Source organism: Nasonia vitripennis (assembly GCF_009193385.2).
Source record: "Nasonia vitripennis strain AsymCx chromosome 1 unlocalized genomic scaffold, Nvit_psr_1.1 chr1_random0002, whole genome shotgun sequence".
NCBI lineage: Eukaryota > Metazoa > Arthropoda > Insecta > Hymenoptera > Pteromalidae > Nasonia > Nasonia vitripennis.
The window spans coordinates 1273977-1293459 of NW_022279588.1; the positions used below are offsets into that span (position 1 = coordinate 1273977).

Below are 19483 nucleotides of genomic sequence, written 5' to 3' on the forward strand. Positions count from 1 at the left end.
ACAAATCACGACTTAAACTTTTCAACCGCGTACGGCATCAAGTCAATCACAATCGACGAAAGGCCTAAAAACACACAGCCAAGCGAAGAAGACGAAGAAGGAGAAATCGCTCAGCCGGTTTGTAAAAAAATGAAAACATCCAACCCACCGGATATAGTAATGCAACACCCAACATTTGAAGGACTCCGTCTACATAGTTCACTAGTCGATCAATGTTTGGATGCTTTGAAAACTCTAGTCGGTAAGTTAAACCGTACCTACGACTACGTTCTTGAATATTTGAAGACTGCTCTGGAAGCCGAAGAACTACAAAACATTAAGAACATTTTGACAGATTTCAAGGAATTTAAACAGTTTTATTCGAGACATAACATCGCTATAGAAGGCTTTGTACTGGATAAAATGGTCGACGATAACAACGACAATTTTAAAGAGCAATATTTGAGAATTGTATTATCCGAAATCCTCGTGTCCGGTTTACCGTTCATCGCAAAAGATGTACTAAATTATGTAAAATTTGCCTAAAAATTTAACCTCTTGCGTACACCATGTATATACTTTCCTGAATAAACTTTTAATACATTAAAAAAAACATTTTATTATTATTCACCATCACATCTTTCCTTATTTATACCGCAACAATTACACCGGCACACAAAATAAAAAAAGTTGTCTGCGCGAGAAATCAGACCTATCTATCTTTATTTTTTTCGGGTCGCTGAATTCGAATATAAGGTCAGTTAGGCCCCATCACGTCAGGTTCAAGGTCAGTTCAAGGTCAAACTGAGAAGAAATGATTAAAAGAAATAAAAATGCCATACATTTATGTTTTTTCGGTCGCTGAATCCGAATCCGGGGTTAGTTTTACCCGATCACGTCAGGTTCAAGGTCAGTTCGAGGTCAAATTGGGAAGTAACGGTTAAAAAAATTAAAATGCCATATATTTATGTTTATTTGGTCGCTGAATCCAAATCCGGAATCAGTTTGGCCCCATCTCGTCAGGTTCAAGGTCAGTTCAAGGTCAAACTGAGAAGAAATGGTTAAAAGAAATAAAAATGCCATACATTTATGTTTTTTCGGTCGCTGAATCCGAATCCGGGGTTAGTTTTACCCGATCACGTCAGGTTCAAGGTCAGTTCGAGGTCAAATTGGGAAGTAACGGTTAAAAAAATTAAAATGCCATATATTTATGTTTATTTGGTCGCTGAATCCAAATCCGGAATCAGTTTGGCCCCATCTCGTCAGGTTCAAGGTCAGTTCAAGGTCAAACTGAGAAGAAATGGTTAAAAGAAATAAAAATGCCATACATTTATGTTTTTTTGGTCGCAGAATCTGAATCTGGGGTCAGTTTTACCCGATCACGTCAGGTTCAAGGTCAGTTCGAGGTCAAATTGGAAAGTAACGGTTAACAAAATTAAAATGCTATATATTCATGTTTTTTTGGTCGCTGAATCCAAATCCGGAATCAGTTTGGCCCCATCACGTCAGGGTCAAGGTCAGTTTAAGGTCAAACTGAGAAGAAACAGTTTAAACCAATTAAAATGTCATCAAAACTTTCCAAAAATGGAAAAAGAAACCTAAAAATTGTAAAAGATCTTATTTAATTACATAATATCTTCCTTGTGTACAGAGAAAAGTTGCTTTCGTTTATATTTTTTTCTTATTTTGCTTTTTTTCCACTAGCTTAGTAACTGTCGATGTCTTTCTTTACTCCTTTTTTCTCTTGTAACGAACTCTTTTTACTTCAAATGACCTATGCAATGGGTTTCTTTTTCTCTTTTTGTTATTTGTTTTAATGTCTCTCTTCAGTGTCCAGCAAAAATCTGCCATCATGTTGACATTCCATCTTCCTTGGTATCGATTCTCCATTACACTTATATCTTGATGAAATCGTTCTCCCTGTTCTTCACCTACATCTCCTAGATTAAGAGGGAAGTAATCAAGATGGGAATGTAAGAAATGCATTTTATAACTCATCAAGCAACCCAAATTTTTGAAATTCTCCAACATTTGTTCAACTAGTTCCTGATAGTTCTCACTCTTTTTATTTCCTAAAAAGTTCTCACGAACAGTTTGAAAACTTTGCCATGCAGCTTTTTCTGTGTCGTTTATTTTTGTGATAAATGTTTCGTCTTCAAATAGAGTACGAATTTGAGGACCATCAAAAATACCTTCTTTTAATTTAGCTTCACTTATTGCGGGAAAATTTTCTCCCAAATACTGGAAACAATCGCCATCTTTATTCAGAGCTTTAACGAACTGCTTCGTGAGGCCAAGTTTGATATGAAGTGGTGGTAGCAGATAGTTTGATGGGTCAATCAATGGCGTACGTATAATGTTCCTCGATCCTGGTTCAAAATGTGTGCTAGTTGGCCATACTTTCTTAACGTAGTGATTTACCCTGTCTCTACTATCCCATAAACACAAGAAGCAGGGATTTTTAGTAAAACCTGATTGTTGTCCTAAGATCATGGTTGCAATTTTAAGATCACCACAAATTTTCCATTGATGTTCCAAGTACTTTATATTTTCCAATACAATTTCTAAATTTTCTTAAGTCTCTTTCAGCTTAGTCGAGTGAGCTATGGGAATGGATGCAAACCTGTTTCCGTTATGAAGCAGAACAGCTTTCAGACTTCGTTTTGACGAATCAATAAAAAGTCTCCATTCCTCGTCTTTATACGTATTCGGTTTTATTGCATCGACTAAACCTTTAACATCTATACAATATACCAATGAATTCTCTTCATCGTTCGTAAAAAAATTCCTAAATTCTTTTTCTCTATCTCGATAAAAAGAGGCCGTTTTTCCTTTTGCTAACAGATTTTTCGTTTTAAGAACTGACGCTAGATATTCTCCTCCATCTTTAGGTAATCCTAAATTTCGAATAAGATCACTTAACTCTTCTTGGTTAAAGGTTTCTGGAGCTTTTCTTGTACTAGCTGGCAGGTATTCTTCTTTTGAGGATTCTTCGTCAGATTCTTCTTCAACCTCAGAACCTTCTTCGTCGCAGGACTCATCAACTTGCATTTCTTCTACTTCGCCTGAGCGGTCCACATCCATGGTTTCGATACTAACAGTTTTATCCCTGACTTCTATTCTCACAGGTTTCACTACTGAAGAAACGTCTGCGTATACAATTTTAGATTTAGTAGCCGTGTTAAAACCTTTGGTATTAGTCATACAAAAATAGCAGTCATTTTGAGACGTTGGAGAAGACCATATCATTGGTTTTGTAATTTAAAGTGTAAATTAAAAGAAGGTATTTTTGATGGTCCTCAAATTCGTACTCTATTTGAAGACGAAACATTTATCACAAAAATAAACGACACAGAAAAAGCTGCATGGCAAAGTTTTAAAACTGTTCGTGAGAACTTTTTAGGAAATAAAAAGAGTGAGAACTATCAGGAACTAGTTGAACAAATGTTGGAGAATTTCAAAAATTTGGGTTGCTTGATGAGTTATAAAATGCATTTCTTACATTTCCATCTTGATTACTTCCCTCTTAATCTAGGAGATGTAGATGAAGAACAGGGAGAACGATTTCATCAAGATATAAGTGTAATGGAGAATCGATACCAAGGAAGATGGAATGTCAACATGATGGCAGATTTTTGCTGGACACTGAAGAGAGACATTAAAACAAATAACAAAAAGAGAAAAAGAAACCCATTGCATAGGTCATTTGAAGTAAAAAGAGTTCGTTACAAGAGAAAAAAGGAGTAAAGAAAGACATCGACAGTTACTAAGCTAAGAACCAACAGAACAAATAATTTAAACGAGAGAATCGGCTTTGACAATAAATGTTTACCTATCTGGAGATCGTAAAGTTTTTCCCTCTCTTTCCAACTATTATTTTACAGCTATAAATAGCGCCCGATAAGCGTCGCGTCTCACTTGGAGACGACTAGGCAACTACGATGGGTCAGGAGCACAGCGCAAAAAGGACCGGCTATAAGCCACTCATCGATGATAAGAAAAACCAAAAGAAGGAAGAAAAAAACGCCTTCAAATCAATTACAGAAAAATACTCTACAAATACCGGATCTATACCCGAAAAAAAGGGTTATAAAAAATTATAATTTATATTTCATAGAAACCATCGGCCCTTTTCAGGACCACAAAAACATCCATACGTATAGAACAAACGCACACACATGAAAGTGGAGAGCGCAAATATAGCGCTTCTACACCATGTCAGCCTCAAATAAGGACATATCTGTTGCATTATTTAATGCCCACTTAGCAACAGGTACACCTTATCTGCCCCTCGAAAAATCAAAAATGACCTACGCCATAACAGTCCCCCAGGCCGAGAGAGAGATAACGAGATAGAGGGGGGTGTACGCTATAACGGCCTAGGCCCCGAAGCCGAGGGGAGGGGGAAAATCAATAACGCCTGTCTCGCTATATGGCCCTTCTTACTACTCTCGTACTGACCGGCTCCTTGCCGGTCCAACTGCTTATGAACCCTCGGGCCCTATCATAATACCCCAGGTTCGTTTGTGCTCCCTTGAGGGTAGATACGGTAGTGGGGGCGTTAGCCGATACTGCGTATAGCAGATACTGCGTGGATATCGTTGAATTCCAACAGCTTTAGTAGACTATTTTTTTCAAGTTACTCTCTTCTTTACTTTTATCCTTACTAGTTTGACTGTTATACTCATAATTTCCGTTTCCAATTTCCTCCAACAATTCTTCTCTTAATTTTTCCTTCAAATAACATTTCACTTGTCCTATGCTGATTCTGGCATCCTCATTTAATGTCGATTCATTGTATTTTAAGGTTAATTTTATGTACGCGTGTTCGGGACAAATTACTAGAAAACAATTTAAAATACACTAATGTATTTTAGGTTGTTCAATTTGTGAAAGTCACTCCTATGGTACACATTTTCATAATATTACACAAATCGCTACGCCGACTTTAGTTCCGGGATGGCATCTACATGTTTTTTCGCTAACCTTGTCAGGCGGTATACCAGCGCCTGACTCTATCTTGGATTTTATATACTGGCTGAAATTAAAATGCAAGTGCTGAAACACCAAGTAGTTAATTTAGATTCACTGATAACTTAGATTCACATAGCTTCGCTTAAAGACCCACTTAGGTTGGTTTTGTACTTTTTCGATTAATGGATAAAATTATTTCGAATCAATTACATTTATATAATCATCAAATTATCAACTTTTCCAATAACTTTATCAGAAAATACACAAACCCCAAAAATTACTATTACAAACCTTTCCTAGGGAAAAAGCAAAAAAATATTAAAGCAATACATGTGAAAGAAAGCTACGTGTGAAAAAATTGGCGGCGGGTTTTTTAGAGAGGTTCAAACTTATTCGAGTTGTAATGGTTAGGCTGGTTTGCGGAATGTGTCTATCATCGCTAATAATCGAAAAATTGCCACGAAAAAATGCACATGCGAGACTGAACATTTTGCTTTTTTACAAATTGGTATAAAAAACAGAAGAATTAAGCCTGGGTAGATTAAAATCTATTTAATACAAGCTGAGATCTAAGCAATACAGTTTTCAGTTATACAGTGTATAGAGGGTGAGAACAAAATTTTTTTGAAATTTAGTATCTTTGAAACCAACCGGTTTCATAAACAGCCTAAAAAAAAGTGAACATGGTGCTGTATAATGCTAACTAAATCCAAAATTTGAACTTCATTATTGCCTTTTTAGTTCAGCTTTTCTTAGTTTTTCTCAGGATTAAATTGGTGCACATAGTTCTAATAACCTTCAAAAATCATGTTAATTTTTAGAAAGGTTTGACATTTAGTTTGAGTTAAAATGATTTCAAAAAATTGCGCTTTATGGTATATAATAAAAGAAGGACGAACGGTAATGTTTTCGCGGTAAAAAGATGAATAAATATATTTTATTTCCGATACATACTAGGCAAATTACTTTTATCAAGTTTTCCAATAACTTTATAAGAAAAAATTGAAATCTCATAACTAGAAAATCACTATTAAAAAATGCGTTCACAAAATATTGAAACGGATTGTTTTCACACTATGTACTAGAAAAACAAAGAAAATAGGACTTAGTAAGTTAAAATCCACTGAGTAGAAGCTAACATTCAGAACGATATACGAATAGACGTATACGAACGAACAAACGAAGACACAGACATTTTCCAAAAACAATATTTTTCGACTTAAAATGCATCAAAACACACTTTCTACATGTTTTTAAAGAAACTCAAAAATTACAAGGCTTCCTAGGAAGGAAGCTAAAAGCGATAGCGCAACTTACAGTAGCGGAACAAGCAAAACCGCAATGGACTCAATCTAATGTAGTACCAAAGGCTAGAATCGAGAAAAGAAACCAAACCCTGCCGCACAAATACCGAATAGTAGCCATAATAAGGACTAGACTATTGGTGGAACGTGTAAACACTATTTAAATTGTTACGGGTGTGGATGGCCTGGATACAAGAGGCCCGTCTCTCGAGAATGCCCAGAGGTTTCGGGTAAAGGCTTGGGAAAGAAGTAGATGGGGTGTAACACGGCAAAATTTCGCCGTGTAACAACGACATTCGACGCGCTCGGGGTAAAGCGTCTCGAGGCTACCTGTATAAATGAGAGAGTAAACGTGTCTAAGTGCGTCGTTTATTTTTTGAGTGAACGACAAGAGAGAAGCAGTGGCTGTGACAGACGAAAAGGACAATGCACGTCGCCGACTCGTGAGTGAGAGATGCGAGGAGACGACGAGCAACGTTGGCACAGCAGCAGCGACCTTTCACCTCGACAGGGCGTTCAAATCGGCCCCGTGCACCGTAAGGCAGCTGATGCAGGTGGCGGAGCCCTTCGTGGACTCTACCTACGTGAACGTCTGATGCAGCAGGACCAGCGTGATGGCAGCTGGCTCGCACGAATGCCAGGAACAAAAACTACAGCGTATCGCGTTCGTAGTGACAGATGCCGCCCGAGTCAAGGGCCCTGACGACGGGGCATTGGGAGTCACTACGGGTTCCGCAGTCAAGAGTTATGTTTGTTTGTTTATTCCCTTTCTACACCCTTATATGCTGGTGAGAGATATTGTGGACAGCTGGTACACAGTTCAGATACCCAGCGTCTGTGCTGTACTATCGTATATGCGTTTGTACAGAATTATTGTTAATATACTGCTCTTTCCTTGTTTTAGATTATGTTGCCGTGAGGCTTTATTCTGCGCGAAATCGCTCATCCTCTCACCCGAACGCATAAAGATCTCCGCCGCCTCCGCGGGCACAAATTTTACTTTACGACACCCGTGCATCTTTCTGCTGCTAGTCGTTACAACGATGACCTTGGAAGGTCCACTACGTCTCGCGTGAACGCGTGAGAACGAGACAAAGTCGATTATATCGAGGACGGTCTTCTACATCACAGCCGCATTGCACGCAGCTGCTGTCTGCGCAGCTAGAACGAGGAAACATGCACTCCGTTATAATACAACTATTAGTAATTATTGAATAAGTTTTTATAACGTTCAACAAGACGCAGCCTCTATAAAAACCATTTTCGAGTTTCTTATTGTTGAGTATTCACTCGCTTTATAGACTTGACCTTTTCATTCTTCGATTTTTATCAATACTCAGTTTTTTCACGACGCAAGTACGAAATATCATTTTCGGTGAAGTACTCGCTCCTTATCGAAGCTTTCTATAATTCGCTTGTTAACCAAATTATACAACTCTGCTTGGAAAAGGTCCGGGTTAAACTAAAATCATAGTTAATCAAGGCAGTTTTGAGACAATTAAACTAGCTTTTTCGTGTTATAAAAATGATTCAGGTTTCCGTAGAAATTTCTATGGAACATCTCTGTTGAGCTTTCAAGGGAGATCTTGTTTAACATCTCATTTTACATTTTTTGATAATAATTAAAGTACTAGTACTATAGTACTTGCTACACCTATTTTTCTCTGTATTATACAGATAGCAGCATTAATAAGGGCTGTCCAGTTTTATTTAAAGCTAAAATCTTGTGTATTTGGATCTACATTCAATTTTGACATTCATGCTAAATCAGATCTTCTTAAATACAATATAATTTTTTTCTAGTTAATTAAAATGTTTTATTGTTATTGTATTTAAAAAAATATAAAACACTTACCTAATAATAATTTTCATTTTTAGGGGAGAAAGGCCAACTCCATTATGGTGTATGTTCAAATTACTTGAATAATCTGACATCTGAAGATTTATTATACGTCTTTATTAGAAGGTAATACGCAAACATAATTTAATGAAAATCAATTAGTACGTTTCGTATACTCACTGAGAGAAATATAAGTTCATGGTTAGCTCTATATATGGGCTATTATTATATCCAAGTGGATATCTAGCAAAACTTTTATGTACCAAGGTGCACGATAGAACATCGATTCTAATTGCCGTTTTTAACTTTATTAGAAATTTTCCTGACGAAAAGAAATCACGTGATTAATCGCATGAGTAATCGCGTGATAAATCACTTGATTTCTCACGTGATTATTTGGCGTGATTTATCACGTGTAAAATCACTCGTAAAATTTAAGTATTTGTTTATATTGAAATAAATTGTTTATTTTCCATCTAAATAATTATAAAATAGTTGATGATATTGATCATTCAAATAAATAAATCGCAAAAAAATAGAAAAAAAATTTCCCTGACCAAGACTTGAACCTCTGTCCTCCACTTGACAATCCAATGTCTTACTACCTGAGCTATTTGTGCTGTTGTTTCAAACACCTAATCAAATCATACATAAAATATAATTATATTTAATACTTTTTATAGTTTATATGGATACTGTAAGATAAATAATGGAAATTTCAAAAGTGTTTTTATTATTATTATTATTATTAATATATGCAGTATGCGTATAATCTATATAAAATGATGAATATTATTATATTTATGTGTATGATTTGATTTGCCCTGGCACTTGTCAACTCGTTTATCACTTTTTCGAACTCTATGAAGAATGTAGACAAATCTTCATAATCTTTCAACTTCATTCGGTCTATCTTGTTTCGTATGCATAGTTCCAATGCTCTCGACTCTATCAAATACATTTTGTCGAATTGATTCATAATTTTTAATGCCGTATCCTCTTCTTTAACAAATTCTAACTTTTCATTTGTTATACTACAATATATGTAGTTCATTGCCTTGATATTCTTCTCATTCCACTCAGTCTGATCTTCAGATTGTAATTTTTCTCTTGTTGCTGGTTGATCGCACATTTTCCACTTGAGATACAGCAGGATTGTCTTTTTCCAAATATTATAATCTTTACCGTCAAATATATGACATCTTAAATCACCAGTTTTCAACATTTTTCTGTCTCTTGTAGTTTTACTTTTATTTTCAAAAATATATTTATTCAATATCCAGATTTTCTTAATCTGTAATTTTATTAGCTGCTCTAACTTCACTGTATTTATTTCGAGCTTCTCACAATTTTCTTCTTTCACTTTTACTTCACTACCAGCAACACGTGGGTACATAACCTCACTAACATTTCAACCACGCTCTGCTACCATGTTAATAAATGAGGGGTTCGGTGCAATAAATAATATCACCCATTATTCCAGTGGACCCTTCGGGTTAGTGTTGTACCTTTATTTCATACTCATTGTTGGAGATTACACTTATATCGTTGGATACGCACAACATGTGCTCGGGCTCACTACATAGCCATCTTACGCTCTCTGCGGTCGAGCTGCTTCTCTGCTCTATACTCACGCTCTCAGTCTATACCTATAGTTACCACTACCGCGCGCTAGTCTACCCTACTTGATTCTACACGTTGATGATCTATTGATTCGCGGAAAAACAATGCGAAAAATTAATGAGATTAAAACCAAATTGTCACAAAAATTTTTAATGAAAGACTTAGGCGAAGTAAAGACTTATTTAGGAATAAATATTAATTATGATTATAAAAATTGTAAGATGACAATGGACCAAAGTAATTATATAGAGTCATTAGCTAGACAATATAATATTGAACATAGTAAACTATTTAAAACTCCGATGGAACAAAATTTAAGTCTAGAACCCGCACAAACAGCATCAAGTGATATAAAATATAGAAATCTCATAGGAGCATTATTATATATAAGCTCTGGAACAAGACTAGATGTTAGTTATAGCGTAAATTATTTAAGTCGATTTCAAAAAAGCTACAATTGAATACACATGAACACGTTTACTAAAGTGTAGAGGCATCTGAAACAAAAAAAGCAAAAATGATTAATTTGAAATAACATGCTTTAAGTAATAATAGTTTTTCAAAGCTCTTATATTTTCTTCACCGTAGTCACAAGTAATTTTGTGTGTAGTTTCCATCATAACCACAACTGTTTCAAACAAAAGCTGGACACAAAAAAGTTACTTGAATTTTTTTTAAAGTATAAAATGAAAATATTAATAATGTTGAATATTCTTATAAAATTCAATGTGCACATGCTGTACATGCATCACCCGCAGTTCTTCTCGAGCTTTTGACCTGCTAACACGCGCCGTCTCGGTGCATGCCAATCTTTTCTTCTCTACATCAGAAGCAGTTTCTGCTTATGGGCCCTTATCTCACCACGCTGTTAACACAAATATCAATTTTACGATCAAGTCCTTACATGCTTGATTCACTAATATACATATACATTACTGTGATAGACACAACAACACAAAACTTTTTAGAGTTCCGGATATAAAATGCTGACATCAATAATTCTATTCCTCGTAGAACACCCAGTTGAAAATAAACACATGTTTTTATTACATGTTATTATTATATGATAAAAACATATAATTTTATTAAATGTTTATGTGGTTTTAATATCACAACATAAAGACATATGATAGAATTATGTAATGACTCCAGTCTATGCATTGTTCTTTATAGAGCAGCTGTGCTCAGAATAATCCATGCCATAACCAAACTTTGCAAAAGGACAATAATCGGGTTACAGCCTCATACTCATAACAGAAAGTGTGACATACGGTCAGCAGGTCTGGTTGCCCTCTAAATTGCTGACAAGAAATCCACTCCAACTGCTGACTGCAGCTGTAAAAAATAAGTGCGAAAAAATATTTACACATATATAGCAACGTCGCTCTTGAGTTACTACAAATTTTACTATCATTAAAGTAGAAGTAAAACTTATCTGATTTTAGTAGAGATTAGGATGAAGCCCTGAAACCTTCTTTTACATCTTTTAGGAATATAGCACATCACTGATAGGCAGACAATCGATTTTGGCATCAACTACACGAACAAAACTAACTTTGTGCGTCAAAAGCGTAATATGAGGTTATGTCCTTACACAAGGACTATAGGGCAGCTACTGGATAATATACGCAAAAACACGTCAGCACATCGCTTAAACCCAATTGTGTAGTGTAAGAATTTATTTAAACTACACCACGCAAATCGAAAGAAGGCAAGCTGAGCGGGATATAAATAACAAACCTAAATGTGTCAACTCAATTACTCTACCCTTTTCTAGTGAAATAATTTAATTCTAAAACATGTCAGCAAGGACCGGGTACATTAAGGTACATTTTAAGTCCGGATAGAGCAAAGAAGACGGTCCGGATCTTTCAAAAAGCCGTGGCAAGTGACTGAAAACACTTATTTATATAGTGAAATGTCATGAATTTTGGTCAATGATTTTACAAGGTATATACATGTTTTTTTTTCGATAAAAATGGTGTATATTTTATATATTTTCAATAGAATTTTTTTTTTCAAATTACATCAAATTAAAAATTGTTTGGTAAGAAGAATATCTTTTTGTTTTTTTACAGGATTTAACCCAGGCTTGACCCCTTAAAGTTAAACTAGTTAGTTGCATTTTGACGTGCCAAAGATTTAAAAAAGTCAATAGATTGTACTGATTCATATATAATAATATATTAGTTAACTGATACCGTATATGTAACAAGATTTTGTTTTAATAAAGAAAAATATTCTAGTTAATTTGACGTTAATACAATTGTTCATAATTGTGATCATTATACCAATCAAAACACATGAAATCAATGTTCAATATTGTTCATAACCTCCATATAAACAGTGCCAAGCAGAACGCCAAGCAGACAGCGAAGATCTTTGCATATGGTTAGGTTAGGTTAGGTACGCACAGGCGTGCGTCTTTATGAGTGTGTGAGATGCGCTGTTGTCATATTTCTTATTAGGCCGTTCAAGATTTCAAAGACGGTATTGTAAGATCTCAATTATTGTAAATTACTTTGCAGATAGCAAGGTAACATTAGAAACCGCGTAAAATTAGAAAATTTCAAAAGCGTCGTTTTTTAATATTATGTGGATCAAAAATTTAAAAAAAATTATTTTGGTTTTTAAATATAATTAGGAATTATATTCTAAAATTTTATGCCGATCTATACGCTTTTATAAAACCCCTGAACCTCCTTAATTTGAAAACACGTCAGCGCATCGATGGAAGGCGAGCAATGCGAGAAATGAATCTAAAACTTCATTGTGTAAACTCAGTTACCCCACGCTTCCCGAATACAATAATTTACTTTAAAAACGTGTCAAGACATCGAAAAAAGGCAAGCGAAAAGAAAAAGAAATCTAAACCAAAACGCTTAAACCCACTTACCACACGCTCCCCTAGTACAATAATTTATTCTAAAAACATGTCAAGACATCAAAAGGAAGCAATCAAAGCAAAAAAGAAATCTAAACCCAATTACCCCACGCTTTTCGAGTGTAATAATTTATTCGGACTACACCTCGCACATCGAAAGAAGGCGAGCTAAGCAGGAAATAAATCTAAAATCTCAATGTGTAAACCAAATTACTCCACTCTCCCCGAGTAGTATAATTTAATTTAAAAACACTTCAGCACATCGCTTAAATCCAATTACCCCACGATTTCCGAGTGTAATAATATATCTGAACTACGCTTCGCACATTAAAAAAACGTAAATCTGGACAAATAATTATTTGCAGCATCCCTTTTATCTTGACCAAAACTGCAGATTTCATCTTCTAAGATGCATGTGCGTTATTTCATATTTACAAACACATAGCTTTAAAAAAAAGATTATATGTACACAAAAAAAATATATGTATCATCCCTTTTATGTAAATCGAATCTGCTGATAACATCTTGTGATAGGCATAAATACATTTAGCATTGGTCATTTTAAATTCATAAACACATTGCTTTAACAGAAAGATCGTACTTGCACTATTAACAATTTGCAGCATGCCTTTTATCTGGACCAAATCTACTGATTACATCTTACGATATGCATGAATACATAAAGCATTCGTTATTTTATATTCACAAATAGATGGCCTTAAAAATACATCATATCTGCACAAATATTGAATCGCAGTATCTTTTTCATCTGGACTAAATCTACTTTTTACATTTATGATATGCATGATAGCGCTTTCACAGTGACGGGTAGCTCAAGGGATTTAAACTTCAAGTTGAGGGATTGTTAACACACCTTGCACGGGTGTAGTATACGCGTATTATACGTGTAATAAACGTGTAATAGTGTATTATCCGTGACACAGCTGAGCGGACGGAGCTTAAAAGTGAGACCAGTTTTTCGATTTGTTTATTGCAAAAGTTAATAAAGAAAAGTGGAAAAGACATCTGCACGAGTGAGTGATATAATTTTTTTTTAACTTTTATGAATATTTGTGCATAAATTGTAAAGGAATAAATATGGCATAACCTACTCATGCTATCATATATTAGTTTTCTCTGATTTTTTTTTTCATTACGACTAATATGATTAAAATTGAAATGTAAAAAACTATAAATATTTAATCTATCCTTAACTAAATGTTGTGTTTATAAATATAAGAAGTTTATATATAAGCTTATACCATTGAGCAGGTTATGCTATATGTTGTACACAAAATTTTTATAAACATGCTTTGATGCTTATTGAAATTTAAAACTTCTCATTGATTTTGCAATAAATTTTCTGTTTTGTTTTGATTTTTTCTTTTGAAGTCTTGAAATGGGTAAAGCAAGCCACGATGAATGGGATGCTTTTACTAAAGTTCGCAATTCAGATGGTAAAATTGTTGACGCTGTTTGTGATAAATGCAAACAGAAAAGAACCAGGAGAGATGCTGCTAGCTTAGCCAGTCACAAGTAATACCTTATTTTATAGAACTAATTTTTGTACGGTTATTTATAAGAGTATATAAATAATATGTTTCTGCTGTTCAGGAAAGTTTGCAAAGGTCTATCGTCGCAGTCTTTATCTCATGTCTATTATCGTGCAGTTCTAAATATGGGTAGTAAATATGTTTTACACAAATTTATTTCTACAACGGAACTGCAAGACACAGCTGAAGGTGATTTAATTATTTTTAGGAAGATGATTCTTTGGATAGTAGTTTAAATTCTCAATCATCACAACCCACAAGTCCTCAGATTATGAAAGATTCTCATTTAAAATCTGAGCGTATTAAACGAGAAATTAACAATAACAGAGCCATTGCCATAATGAAATTTTTTTGTCATCTGGACTTGATTTCAAGCATATAAAGTCGATGCACTGAAGAAAGATGTTCTAAACATTTGATGCTGATTTTCAGCTACCTTCTGTTGAGGAATATCAAACAACAATTTTGAAATCCACGCGTGATCATTTATGTAAAGAAGTAGCTACTTATGATTATCTTAATATAATGAGTGTACAAGTGTACGAAATGGAAGAGTGTATTCATGCTGTAAGTTTAGCCATGCATTCAGAGTCAGAGTATGTTTTTGTTGATTATGCCATGATAAATAAAAAGGAATGTGATGTAAAATTAGAACTTGAACTTTTCTGTGACGAATCCGTAAAACTTTTATACACTGGAAAAGATCTATGCAAAGTTACTATTCATTATGTGAATTACAATGGCTCTGCTTTGTTATCTGCAAATGGTGAAATTGACAACATACAATAAACAAGGATTCCTTCTATGAGCATGCTAATAAATGTGTTGAAACATGATCATGGCTTTTTTACAATGAACAGTCCTGATGACATAGATATGGCTGCTAGATATTTTTAAAAAATTGAAGAATTAGATACAAAATTTAATTCGACAAAATGTTCTTTGGGTAAAGCAACGGAAGACATTTTAGAATCTTTTGTTAACGGGTCCTTTCATCTTAGCCAGAACATCCAGAATATTATCTTCAGATATATGAACGGTCCAGCTTTATTAGCTAATTTTCTAAATCCTGTATACAAAGGCCATTATTTTATGCAGAATGACCCTATAGTTGACATTATGATGAGTTTCGTAGACCTGCGTTTACCTATTGATGCCTTCGATGATTTTGCTTCCTATAAAGAAAACACTAAAGTATTCGAGCGCTTAGCGAAAACAGATAATAAATTAGATTTAGTTAGATTTTGGTCTATTGCTAGCATTGAGTACAAATCATTATCTGATTTTGCAATTGAATTATTCCATATTCCATCAGTACGAAGAAAAATTGATATAGTGAAATTTTTAAAGTTGCAAACTGATTTTAATCCTAAGGTGGCCAAAAATGATATTAAATTACTTATATCGTTGTGTTTAAATGAAGATGCATAAATTAGTTTTTAGGAGTTTAGCCTTAAATAAAAGAATTATATCAAGTCGGACTGTGATTTTAATCATAATAAAAAAATGTTTTCTTAGTTTATTTACTTTGGTTATCGCACAGATTCGTTAATAGTAATAATACAAATAAGTTTTCTATAGTTATTATGTAAGATTGTTATGTAACATAAGAATATCATTTACAAAATCTCATACTTACCAATGATAGTACAAAGAGTTATAATAAAAGTTATGTAAACTTTGTAAATATAAAGTTATAAATAATAAAAGTTATGTAAACTTTGTAAATATAAAGTTATAAATAATAAAAGTTATGTAAACTTTATAAATTTAAAGTTATAAATAAGTTATGTAAAATGTAAAAAAATATTTTTTTGATTAAAAAATATTACGACTGTTTGAATAAAAAAAATAATAATATTTGATGTGTGATACAAATATTATAGTCAAAATGAACAAATAACGATAGTATACCGACAATGGATCAAAATACATAAAAAAATAAATAAAGGGAGAACCGTATAAGTATTTCAATATTTATATAGTTCAATTTTATAAATGACTATGTTGTAACGGTTGCCAGTGCAATTAACGCATGTTGAGCACGTTAGGACGTCTCTCCGGGACAGAATTAATATTCTGTATAATACTTCTGTTGTTACAGCTACTAAAGGCGCGGCATGTGAGAGAGTAAGAGAGACACAGAGAGAATAAGCATCGAGAGAGATTTAAATTCAGCAACGTACAATGTTGCCACCTGCTTGCACACTGCTGTCAAGAGTTGACAACAGTGTGTCAGAGGGCATAGGTAAATCTGTGCTCGCGCTAGCGAGCCATTCCGAGTCTGTCTTCGCTCCGCTCCATTTCTCGAATAGACACTCTGCGATTGCGATTATTGTGTGCGAGGGTTGCGGGGTCAACCGAACCGAGGACAACCCACACAGCATGAAATATTTCTGAAATATTTCAGAAATATTGGCACGAAATATTTGAAATCTTCCAGGAATATTTCGACGAAATATTTCTGAAATATTGTTATGTCCCTTAATTTCTTACATTGAAATATTTTTTGAAAGAATGTTGAAATATTTCAGAAAGTTTTTTTGAAATATTGAAGGAATATTCTTGCAATAATATCATTTCACAAAACCCCCTGGCTTGCAAATCTGGCATGAAATATTTCCTTGAAATATTTACGGAATATTTTCGAATTATTTCTGAATTAAAATTTTATAAAAAATTTTCAGTAAAATAATTCTGGAAAATTCCAGAAAACTTCCATAAAATATTTCTTTTCTATATTTCAGGAATATTTTCGAATTATTTCGTTGCCCCTAGTCTAGGAGAACAAAGCAACAAAATAATTCTGAAATATTTCTTAAATATGGTAAGGAAATACTGCATGAAAGTTTTCTGGAATTTTTCACAATTATTTGACTGAAAAATTTTTTATAAAATATTAAATACAGAAATAATTTAGAACTATTTCGCAAATATTTTAGGGAAACCTGCAGGGAAATATTTCAGAAAGATTTCCGAATTATTTCGTGGTTTTCATCTCGGCAACGAAATAATTAAAAAATATTCCCGAAATATAGAAAAAAATATTTCATGGTTGTTTTGTGGAATTTTTCAGAATTATTTTACTGAAATTTTTTGATGAAATATTAAATACAGAAATAATTTCAAAATATTTCGAAAATATTTCAGGGAAACCTGCAAGGAAATATTTCAGAAAGATTTCCGAATTATGTCTGTGTTTAACATGCACGAGAAAATTTTCAGTGAAATAATTTCGGAAAATTCCAGAAAACTTTTATGCAGTATTTCTTTGCCATATGTAAGAAATATTTCAGAATTATTTCGTGGCTTTCGTCACCTAGACTACGGGCAATGAAATAATTCAGAAATATTTCTCAAATATAGAAAAGAAATATTTTATGGAAGTTTTCAGGAATTTTCCAAAATTATTTTACTGAAAAAATTTCTAGTGTATATTACATTCAGAAATAATCCGAAATACTCCAGAAATATTTCATGAGGCTTTGTTTGACGATGAGTCTTCTGTAAACTAATCGAATAGTATGTGTTATAATGTTAAATTAACTTTTATTAAGAATAAAAAAATTATAAATAATAATATAAATAATATATTAATAATGTTTTAGACAAGTAATAGTTATATTAGCATTTGTGATGTTATTATTCATCTTCAGTATCGTCGAAATTCGGCACTACCGGCATGAATTTGGCACGTTTCGCAGGAGCTCTGAAATTAATAATATAAATGTATCATGTAAAAAAGCTATTTATGCAATTTTTCTTGATACATGAGAGAAAAAATGTCGGGAAACAAATATTCGGTTTGAATATAGTTACGATTTTGAACTTCTAACTTCAAAAAAAAAATTGAGCGCACGGTGGATTTAGTTAGTAAAATAAAATGCACGCCCTGGCATCGAAGAATAATGTCCGTCACATGGACTCATTACTTTCTCGGAAAATGAAGCTATATTTTAAGCCCGTGTAACGATAACTAGTATTTTTCTTTACTTACTGCGACGAACGCTTGAACCTGGTGGTTGAGGTATCCAGGCGCAACTTGATACTTTTTTTAACGGCATCTTCGGTGGCCGTGACCGGGAACGCAGCTTCAACGGCAAATATGTGATAAAATATAGTTATATTATATAATACGCACATTTTACTGAAATTTTTAAGGTAGTTCTAAAATCCAGCTATATTGAATTTAGATTACACCAATAATAATAATAGAATAATAATAGTAATAATCGATCTATAATTTGATTCAATGGAATTACTCTAATTATATTATTATCGTTTTTATGGTCAAAATCTGTATCAAAACTGGAATTGAATAAAAAAGGAAGCAAATAACAAACTTTTTAAATAAAGCTTTAAATAAAAAACCGCGTCTGTAGTACCGTACTGTTAAGATTAATAAATCGTTCTACCGAAGGAAATTTCGATCGGACTCTTTGTGTTTCTGAAAGTTTGAAATACAAAATATCCTGTGGCGGAATTGCGAAGCTTTATCTACAACATCCCCTTTATCTGAACTAATTTGTGGTATTGGAACTACCTTAAGTAAAAAATTACATTTATTTAGTGTTCAAACTTAAGTATTTATTCAGGAATTATAGTGAAATTTTAACAGAGAATAACGGATGTGCATCAAAGATTGGCAATCTAACCCTACTTTATATAAGTATCAACAAACAGCATTTAGGACTCTAAAATGTATTTACTATTATGACGTACGTAAGTCAAATTATACAAAAAAATATAATATTTTTATGCCAAACATAGCCAGCAATAGGCTTTGGGTGAATTCTGAGGAGTGAATTTTAAGAATATCAGTACACAAGTATGATAAATGCTGGGGCAGAAACAATATCTAGATCAGTACTTGATATTACGGTGTTATAAGCATTGTATTCAAGTTACACATCTGCACATAAACTTATAAAATTGTGTAGAAACAGGCTACGACATCTGCTTTTATCTCAACCTTCTTGGTTAAGATTGGACTTGGAACCCCATGGCATTGGCGACAAACAAAATCACGAGCAAAATCATGTATCTTTTGATATGAAAATATTAATTATATCAATTAACTTGAAAATAACTTGATTTACTGTTTCAATATGTTGAAACTAATTTTGATGCCAAATTTCACCTCTCAAAATGTAATACTTTTTAAATAAAAGCCAGATCAAAATTTAGAATTAAGTATTCAGATACGAGTGACTTGTGTGTATTCAATTTTTCGTCTACATGGAGCAGCAGAGACAAGTTTTCTTCACAATTTAAAAATATACTGATTTGGAAAGTTTTATATTAAGATACATGTTAATTTATTCGT

General features: G+C 33.4%; 1 protein-coding gene across 12 annotated transcripts in view; it reads left to right on the plus strand.

Annotated features, from left to right (window-relative positions):
• Positions 1-19483, plus strand: part of Nos (nitric oxide synthase) — a 1339001-nt gene that overhangs the window by 1109490 nt on the left and 210028 nt on the right. For all 12 annotated transcript variants that reach the window (XM_032601207.1, XM_031933451.2, XM_032601209.1 and 9 more), the window contains 1 exon segment: positions 8136-8223. In XM_032601207.1, coding sequence (XP_032457098.1) covers positions 8136-8223 — 88 coding nt within the window.